The 10,853-nt window shown below is 35.6% G+C and overlaps 1 protein-coding gene across 2 annotated transcripts in view; it reads right to left on the reverse strand.

Annotated features, from left to right (window-relative positions):
* LOC110442856 (BTB/POZ domain-containing protein 6-like) overlaps positions 1-10,853 on the reverse strand; it is a 35,922-nt gene that overhangs the window by 8,883 nt on the left and 16,186 nt on the right. The window contains exon 1 of one of the 2 annotated variants that reach the window (XM_021486718.1): positions 5,284-5,322. The exons of the other annotated variant lie outside the window; for it this stretch is intronic. Coding sequence (XP_021342393.1) covers positions 5,284-5,294 — 11 coding nt within the window. The 5' untranslated portion in view covers positions 5,295-5,322. Of the gene's footprint in view, positions 1-5,283; positions 5,323-10,853 lie in introns of those variants that run through there. 2 annotated transcript variants of the gene reach the window in all.

Here is a 10,853-nt window from a genome sequence, read left to right on the forward strand (position 1 = left end):
ACATGTACAATTACCCCTCCAGGAAATAGGGGATGGACTACGGGAGCGATTTTGTCTCTCTGACCCTGACGACAGACTGCGAGAACGGGATGCGCCATTCACTGTTTGCCCGGAGGATGTCGCGCTGCTGGCCTTGCGGCCTTGGAGTTTCCCGGAAGCTGAACAGCTGGGTCATGTCTATACGGTGCGCGATCCTTTGGTGGGGAGGGTCAACGTACTAATGCGAACGGCGTGACCCTTGTCCTGGTCCCTGTGGTTGGTTTCCAAGATATACACCACAATCTGTAGCTCCATGACCCATCTGCGTACATAGTTAACACTGTGTAGAGGGGCTCGGTGGTGAGGTCTCCATCCAACAGCAATCTCTACTAAGGTGACCTGGTACTGTACATCTATAACAGGTGCGAATGATGTTTGGGGGTGTCCACTGATCATGTGCTCGAGAAGGTATGGTCTCTGAACTCTGAAGTTTTTCTACAGTAAGTGTCAGTTGGCAAACTTTATATGTGAGTGCAGCTAAATCATAGTGGTCCGACGGGGGAGATGTGGTGTCCCTCTGTACATATGGTGTGGACGATGTGTGTACACTATTTTGTGGTGTTGATGACGATACCCTATATGGGCACAGTTGATGCAATTTTTGCTTTACGATCAATTAATGAGAAAAGTTTTAATGTAATGAAAAAATTGTATTATTGTTTCGTTGATTATAAAATCCTTCGACTCTATAGATAGGAAAAAATTATGGTATAAAATATGGAAACTAGGAATCAGTGCATTTCTTGTGTGCCAAACTAATCCAAAATTTCCCCCTGAGGACCAGATCTGACATCACATAAGGTATGCCTGGTTTATCATCGCTTCATTTACATGTAGATCAATGTAAGCTTTCTGTTTTTGGCGGCATTATGCAGAACCAAAATAAAGTCTACATCTAAACAACTGTTTTTATTACGATTGTATCAAAATCGCCTTAGTGGAAATAAAGCTAAAAAGGGTTTTGTTGTTGATGCAATTGACATACTGTATAAGTACAACTTCCATGACTTTTTAAATGAATTATTTAAGTCGGGTAATTTCCCTCCAAAGTTACGTTGGAAATATCTAGTTAAAAATGATCTTCTTTGTAAAGAATCAGATGACTGGAAAATTCGTTTAATTCATTCTTCTTCTTTTTCGAGATTCAACAATTTCATCCTGAAATGAAACCTTCAGTGATCTGGTACTTTTCAAAATGTCATCCTTCTTTTATTAGAACTTGCAAAACTGTTTCCAAATTTTGATTGCTCCACCTGATTGCGAACTATTTTGCGCTAATTGCAAGGGTACTCTAGAAGACGCAGTCGCCCATTGTATGTTAGACTGCGGCGAATTAGAATGAGCAAATTTGCGGGATACTCTTTTGACGAATTTTGTAAATAAATACTCTGCTGGGTGCTCCAGGCGATGTTATTTGCAATGAGCCTTCCTTTAATCACTTTTCATTGACTTATAATGTGTCTTTACCTTTTTTCAAGATGTGATTATGAAATGATATTAATATCAATTGTATCTCAAATTTTGTCTGCACCGTTTTTTGTTCTCATGTCACTTGCGCTCACCGTTCTCATCCACATTGACTCTTCATTATTTTGGAGGAAATAAAGATATGATGAGGGCAAATAATGCAAATTTTGAGATTTTTGTATAACAATATTAGGTCTTGTGTGTTATTAGATGGTAAATGTTCAAGATTTTTCAATAATGTGACCGGAGTGTTACAAGGAGAAATTTGCTGATGTATGCTGATGACATGGTGTTATTTTCATAGAGTGCAGAAGGCCTACAGGCAATGTTAAATACTCTGTCTGATTACACTGACAGGTGGTGTCTATCGGTTAATATTGATAAAACTAAAGTACTTGTACTTAGAAAATCAGGATGTATTTGTTGTAATGAGAAATGGATTTACAAAGGTGAATTTATTAAAGTTATTGATGAGTTCTGCTACCTTGGTATTATTCCGAAATATAATTGCAACTTCAATTTAGCACAGAAACAATTAGCCACTTAATGCCGTAAAGTAGTATTCAGTCTTAGAAAATCATGTATAAACATGCAATTAGATTTTAAAACTTATTTGTCACTTTTTGATACATATGTTGGTAGTATTGCTAACTATGCATGTGAAGTGTGGGGCATGCAGCTAACGATATCGAAACAGTGCATATTAATTTTTTAAGAATATAAAGTGTAAAGAGGTCAACATCCCGTGCTATGGTGTATTGTGAGCTTGGTAGATACTCTTTTTCTGTGATCAGGGAGTTAAGGATCTTCAAATACTGGTGTAAATGATTAAGGACACACAATTGTATACTGCAAAGTTGCTATGAATATTTGTTTAATGGGTGTGAATCTAATCCAAATTGTAAAAACTTGGCAGCAAATGTAAAAATGGAATTGTCAATGTTAGGTATGGGAGAAATATGGCAAAATCAGCAAAATATTGATTTAAATATGTTCTTTATTTAGTCAAATAACGCTTGCATGATACATTTTAGCAAAATCTGTTCTTCATTTTTCAACTTCTTCAAAGTGTAACTTGTACGAATATCTTGTAGACCATATATGCCTACAAAGTTATTTATCAAAGCCAATTTTATTGAAATGCAAGCGCACTGCTTAACAATTGAAACAGGAAAATACAATAAGCAGGCTGTTTCTAACTGTATATGCTCAATATGTACTACTGAAGAAGAAGACGAATATCATTTTGTTGTCATATGTAAAGAATATTATTTCCTCCGACAAAAACTATTTCAACCTTATTACCAATGCAAGCCATCCATGTATAAACTTTTGAAATTACTTAGTACAGAAAATGTCACAGAACTGTATAATTTTGGATTTTTTTTGTGTAAAGCTTTTGAAATTAGGTCACACCTCTTGTCTATGAAATGAGTGAATAAACCTTTTAGTGTATGGCTTGAACTTGACTTTGTATGACATTGCATTGTACATGTCACATGTAATGTAATATCAATGAGCTGTATTGCTTACGATTATTAAAGAATTGTAAGTGATCGATTATTATGAGTAAAACCCGACTTTTTATTTGAAAAATATAAATTTTGTACTTCACTAAGTAGTTTTTGATTTACATAAACCTTCGAGAACATAAAAACACTTTTTTTTTCAGACTATTTTTTTTAAAAAGATTTTTTTTATTCTTTCCTTTTTAATGATTGCATATAAATCATAAAAAAGAGAAATTAATAAAACATATATGAGTTATATAAAAACCATCGAATCTAATTCCTTGACATAATGTAACCATTTGAAACCATCTCATGTTAACTGTACATCATCTTGTATATATTACTCAATGAGTTATACAATATAGTGGTAAACACATATTCAAAGTACTTTTCATTTACTATTCCGATTATACGACATTCCAACGGTAATTTAATTATTGGTATAGGATACAATTTGTTTTTATCTTACTAAGTAATTTTCAGTAAAGTATAGAGTACAAGTACTTATTCGGATTAATCGTGACTGGAAGATAAAGAGCTGTTCCTAGAGAACAAAAGCATTGTTAGGAATGTAACTCCAAAGGCATGACAAGATGAATTTCACTTTCTGTTAATTTGTAGTAAATTTTAATATTTTAGAGTGCGGTTAAGGCTATTCAGTTTCATTATCAATTGTCAAAAATAGTAAACAGCTATGTATGTTAGGGAAATTAATCTTTGAAGCTATCAGAACCCCTATTAAATTATGTTGTACATCATCTGTGTACAGTCTCTATACATCGTTTTTTGTGTACCATGTACTACATGTGTATAAAATGGGCCCGTAGCCCAACGTTTGAATAACTCTTGATATTTGTGATGTAATGAAAAGTGAAAATTATAATTAATTTTCCTTTCTAGAGTGTATGTCTGCACAAATTCATCATAATAATGGAATTATGTAGGCGTAGTGATAGAAATGAAAAGACAGGTTCTTTTATACTTGCAAAAGTTTCAACCTTTCAAAAGTTGTGCACCGGCACGGTTTCTAGACCCCCTGGGACCCTATACCCGAAATTGTCAAAATTGAGATTTTGTTCCTGGTCCTGGCTCGGGGTGAATTCCTATTTCAATCTTAATGAAACTCGGTGTGAATATTGTCATTGGCACCTCCTGTACGTGCAACCTTTCAAAAGATGTGCACTGGCATCTATTTTACAGCATTTTTCTGTAAAATTTTGAACAACGAATAACTTTCTAACTTTACTTTCGCCCCTCGGAAAATAAAGTTAGAAAGTTATTCGTTATTCTGAATAAGGAATAACGAATAACTGTCCAACTTTACCTTGCCCCTATTAAGGCTATTCTGGTGTCATTGCTACACAGACTCAATATCTGAAAATGCATCGGGAGAGGAATACTTGGAACTTTCGGTAGGGATATACGTACACCCTAATACAATATCATAATCTATAATATTTAGTAGTTTCCATTGTACAAATTCAGACACGGTAGTGATAAATTGTAACATATGATCTAGATGCTTTTTAAAAACAATGAAAATACCTTCTGATTATTTTTTACGTTTTGTTCGATTTTTGTTTTGACAAGGATACTCTCCTCGGATCTGTGAAAACATGGTTCCTACTTGTTGCGATTGTGTCGTCTTCCTCGGGACTGGCATACGCCCCGTTGAAATCCGTACCCGGGTGCTGTTTTGTAGTTTTGGTTGGTACAGGGTAGTGTTGGGTGGTTTTCGGTAGCATTGGGTTGTATTGGGAAGCTTCCGGTATCGAGTGCTGTTCGGTAGTATTCGGTGTCATAGGGTATTTCTGCGGGGTATGGGTAGGTGTTGGGATATTCATCGAACATTGTTATTACTGGGTTTCGTTGGTTCACGCTGAATTCTGTACGCATACATTTTCGGTAGTAAAAGAACTCTTCAGGAAGGTTTCACACTTTTTGACAAGACGGTCCACCATGTATTTCCTCGCAGCTGACAGGACAGAGGTTGCGGTGTTGACCGTCAGCTCTATTGTGTCTGTATACAGATACCTAAATGTCAATAAAAATACTCTTATTCCAGCAATGATACACATTATAACACGACATCACATACAAAATATCCATTTTACTCTTGATAGTTTATTTTTTATTTTTTATATCGTATGAAGACATGAAGACAGAAATACGACCATAATTCAACTTGCTGGTAATATGCAAGTATCCTTTTATTTATTTGATACATTTTGTGAATGTTCTGGAATTGTGAAACAGTCAATCTTACCTCAAAAACATTGTGAAGACCTCTTGTTCAATATCCGGAATTGCTTTTTCGCCCTTTTCGGCTAGATTTCCCTCAAACATGGCGTAAAATACAGGACTTCTGCTGATGAGAATGGTTTTATGGGCGGAAATCCTGTATCCTGTATCCTGACAATATCGGAGCTCAACTATTCTGAATACAACGTTTTTATTGTACAAAAGCATTCTATAAATTTTGTTTTTATAATTGACAGTATTGATTATCTTTAATTGTTAATAAAACACAATATTTCGGCCCAATTTGGGTGAATAACGCTCAGGTGTAAGAAGTTATGTTCGGGCTACGAGTTACGATGCGCGGCCTGTTAACATTTGTTGAGATATCACGATAAAAATAGTTCAGAGTCCAGCATTTACCGCTGAATCAGAATCGTATATGTTGCTGGTGTTTAACATCAAGAATGCAAAATTATCCCTTTGGGAGCCTCACATTCAGGAAGCCTGTGAAGAGTGGCGTACACCTACTTAATTAGGATACAGAACTTGTACAGATATGTTATGGTACAAAATACATTTCAAAGATAAACAACAAGTATCTACGTATCTAAGAATCATCAACAATGAGCATCGTTCAAATTGCTTGTGTATTTATATTATCAACTTATTGTAATGAACTTTCTGCTTTGCGTAGTAAACTCGAGCTTCCCTGTCGTTTCACACCAATAACCTGAGCCTACATGTAATTCTCTGTAAAACATATTATCATAACACAAGTAAAGTTATGATAACATCGAAGTATCACTTTCCACTTACCGTACAATTCGTAAGATTTTGATATTGTCTTGAAGCGGTTGATTATGTGTTAATTACATTGTTCAATAAATGATCGTTAGTATAGACTTGCTTTAGTTATTTCTTTGTAATTAGGAAGTAAGAGTAGTTTTGATTGGCTAATGAAAGAAGGCATTTCATTGGATGGCTAGGTATATAAATAGAGGTTCCATCAGATGAAAAGCTTCTCTTGCTCTGTCGGTCGAAGAAGACGGAACAACTCTAAAAAGGTAATCAGTGACCAAGCTGTATAAGTTTTGGCCTAGCTGCATAAGCTAGGGTTCCACTGTATTCCTTTATAGTACGTAGTCAAAATAAATTGTGTTACAGTATAGTGTGCATAGTCACAGGGTATCACAGTACAGGGCGACGTACTGTTGATACAGGGTGTCAGGTACCAAGACACAGGGTTTACCAAGGCATAGGTTTTATAGTGGCTAGCTATAGGGTGACTTGGTCAAACGGCAGTCGCGGTAAAGGGTGACGTGGTCAAGGTGTGTCGCGGTAAAGGGTGTACACAGTCACGGGTGTCGCAGTAAGGGGCTATTTACTGTTGATACAGGGTGACGGATATATTGTGATACAGTTGTTTTAGTTGGCTTTTTGACTATATTAGTGTTAGAGGTATATTAATGTAAAATATCTACCGGGTGTAGATTAGGTAATAGTTATTTGAGTCAGAAAGACGGCCGTTATTTTGTATATATTGTCGGCACTTGTTTGTTACAACAATTACTGGGTCCAAGAAAGAACTTGGTAACGAACTGTAGGCACGCATCCGTTACATTAATTTTGGTGGCAGCGTAGTGGGATCCAGTCACTGTTGTGATAGTTTTATATATTTATCTATAAAGGCATTATAGTGTGTTGGTAGTTTAATTTTACATTCTTTGAAATAATAGGATCAGTTGTTCACAATGAATGACTTGGACAGCGAGATAAGTGATTTGGAGGAGAAAATAGCAACGTTAAGGGAAAATAGTATTAGGCTCAAATCACAATCAACCCCTTTGTCCAGTATCGTTAAACAGGTAGAAGGTGATAGACCTAGGGACTCTGGTTTAGGAACTACACGGCGTTCTAGTGATATTGTTGGTCATAAAGATACTAGGGGAGATGTTACAGACCGGCGTCCATCAGTAAGGTTTGATGATACTCCCATGCACACCCGTACTCCTGATGAAATTGGACGTATGTCTCAGAGACGCAGTGAAAGAAACAGGGATATTGTACATGAGAGGGATCAGAACTACGGAGAGACTTGCTATAGTCCGAGGAGGGTGACACATGATATTCCCATGATAGAAGGACATGATTTCAACGATGAACGCATCCGTTACAGTCTGATATTCCTTCTCTTTATTTCTACCTGTAGAATCCAACTTTTGCAGTGTTACGAGGAACTTCAAAACGAAAGTAGACTGGTATAGGGGTACCCGAGAGGATATTTTAGTGTGAAGTTAGTCGACAGTGGTACAATGGCCCCTCGTATACATATCTGTGTTGATCATTCCAATTTTCGCCTACGTGTTGGTATTTACAATAAATATCGAAATATAAGATTTTCGAATTCTTAAAATGTTCAAGACGCGGAAATATATTCTGTTACTTATTAAAATATTCTGTAATTTATTTGAATTATGTTTACCGCTCTCTAAATATTCTGTAGTAAGTTCGCAGAGTGTACTTTGTCTCCACGCTGACAGTTATATTCCACACGATTGTACACGATGTTTTGTTTAATTAACTACTTCTCCTCTATTCATATTAGATTGTCAAGTACTATATGTTCACAGTGCATTTCTGTATTTGATATACCGAATATTATTTAAATATTTCAACTAATCGAGGATGTAAAATAATTTGATAACATGCATTACATTTTCCGGTAATCCCTCTAACACAACAACAAATTAAATATACGGTTATACGTCATTCGAATGGTTACAGTTGTTAACAACTCCCTACAAATCTTTCACTCTTACAATATACCTATACGAAATTCATTTAAATATTTTAAAGAATTAAATTTTACAGCTAATATACTCGAATACAGTCCTTGTACTTATCGACATTCTATTTAGACGATGAGTTTCCGCATCTCGACATTGTCTTTCTACGTAGAAAGTAATTCGACAAATTCTGATATATCACGAAATGTCGACATTTAAATGATGATGTGTCTTATAACTTGTAGTTAAGTCGACTAAAGCTATGTCGATTAATTGACATTTATTACAACAAGGAAAGTTCCATTTACGTTTCAGTAAATCTTCTCTTCTATCACGATAACAATACAATACTATTATGAAGGATTCATACGTAAAGCATAATTAAAACACTCGAGTTAGTAAGTCGAGTGCTCGAGAAAACATGTTGAGCGCTCGAGATAATTGTCCTAAATGTACCACCGTATACTTGTACCTCAATATGCTGGCATAAGGTGTTTTCATTTGACTATTTGGCATTGTATGTGCCGACTGTCCTGTCTCTGTTCACATGCCTAGATCTCGTAATTATAATCCGGGTTAATACATTCTGGGTCACAATCGTGAAAATTAAAGCCCGCGTAAACAACGCCTTTTACTGTATTGTTCGTTATTACTATTTTATCATATCATTTTATTATTTTCTGAGTCCGGTGAAGAGTACGTTTTTTTCTAATCCCCTGCCGGAAATAATTTGAGTTTCAACTTACAATTACCTTGCCGTAACCTGTCGGGGGAAAACTGTGGTTAAAATTGCGGTCATAAATTCGTTCACTAATAAAAGTTTGAAAATATTTGAAATATTAATCACTTATATGAATGTCAAGCTTTAGCTTGCGATGCCTTTACAGTAGACACCTCGCATCTCTTATTGGTGGAGAAACCCCTTTTTCATCCTTAAGCACTCCATTAACGTATAATTTCACTTTACTGCGCTGTCGATCGGATTCCAGTTTTTACCTTTTTCTCGCTGATTTTGTATGCCGGCTTGGTCGACCTTGTTTAAACATAGACGTCCCTTTTACATTGCACTTGTCTGTCCACGATTAACTTTGTATAAAAATCGAATTCTTTTACGGCACGTAAGAAAATTGAATCAAATTCCTTTTTATTTTATATTTTTTTTACACGTTTCACTTCCTTACTACGGTATTAACAGTAAAGTAGATAACTTTTGTTAGTACGAGGAAAAGAAGGAAAGCCATATTTATCCTTTTAATAAGAATATAAAAACGACAATTTCTGAATGTTTCAACACGTATACAGACGAAACAGATACTGCATAAAGGGGAATAACTCGAATATAGGTTTGAAATCAACATTGATTTACAGCGAACTGTCTGTCGAACTAATGGATACTGGTGTCATGTAGACGTAAAATGAAGGTTATTTACCAAAACGAGTCTGTGTTGGGTAGTTCTTGGTCGTATTAAGTAGAAGCGGGTAGAATTAGGTCATATTTGTCAGTATCGTATAGTATATTGTCATAATTGGCAGTATTGTGTGGTATTTAAGGAATACCATTTTTTTTCAGCTTTCATATGGGTCATAACAACATCGGCTTTCATGTTAAATATGTCCAGAAAGCCAATGTTGTTATGACCTCATGAATGCTGTAAAACTAAATTTCATTCCTTGTATTACATTTTTCAGTGCTTTGAATTTCCCGATGTAAGCATAAATAAAAAAGTACAGTTATTTTTCCCACTTATAAATTGGGGCAACGCAATAGAGAGAACAGCGTTTGTTCGCGGGAAAATGTAAAACTTTCGCCGGGGGTCCTAGCAACAGCATCACAACAAAACAAACAAAATAAAGTTCCATTTTTAAAATTTAATTTGTAGAACTTATACAAGTGGTATTTTGATATCACATACTTTACACACATTATTTAAGCTTCAAAATCAAGCCAACCATGTTTAATGTTAATTCATTTTAGCATAACAACACTACATCAAGGGCTGTTTCACGGCCAAGTACGTCCTGTGCTACGTCATTGTAGTGTATCAATACGCAGTGATGAGGTCACCTGTGTTATGTCAATGGGTCCAAGCATACAGAATGTAAATATTTGGTCATAGTTGGCAGCATTGTGTAGTATTTGGTCATATTTGGCAGTATTTGGCGGTATTCACGGTAAATTGGTTACGTATATTGCACCAAATCAATAATTTGTTATGAAAACAATCGAGATATGGAAATAAATTATTTATATTTCAGTTGAAATCAAAGTGCCTTATCAAAGTAGAATATGGGTACAGTATTGGGTGACATTATGTGGTAGTGAGTATTATTGGGTGGTATTCTGTAGTAGTGGGTGGTATTGGGTTGTATTGGGTGGTATTGGGTAGTATTTGGTGGTATTGGGTTGTATTGGGTAGTAATGGGTGGTATTGGGTGATATAAGTTAGTATTGGTTGGTATCTGGGGGTATTTGGTGGTATTGAGTAGTATTGGGTGCTATTGGGTAACATTGGGTGGTATTTGGTAGTATTGGGTGGTATTGGGTAATATTGGGTGGAGTTGGATAGTATTGGGTGGTGTTGGGTTGTATTTGGTAATATAGGGTAGAATTTGGTTGTATAGGGTAGTATTGGGTGGCATCGATAGTATTGAGTGGCTTTTGGTAGTATTTGATGGTATTCCTTAAAAATAAAAAATAAATCTGAAGCTTTGTTAGTATTTTTTGTTTCTTCTTAATGGCCGTCTGAATCAAGTCTGTTGTTTCTGTATCGAGATATTTACATAGAACGTAATAATAGTGTTAAACTTA

The sequence above is a fragment of the Mizuhopecten yessoensis genome, unplaced genomic scaffold (assembly GCF_002113885.1).
Source record: "Mizuhopecten yessoensis strain PY_sf001 unplaced genomic scaffold, ASM211388v2 scaffold1931, whole genome shotgun sequence".
Classification (NCBI taxonomy): domain Eukaryota; kingdom Metazoa; phylum Mollusca; class Bivalvia; order Pectinida; family Pectinidae; genus Mizuhopecten; species Mizuhopecten yessoensis.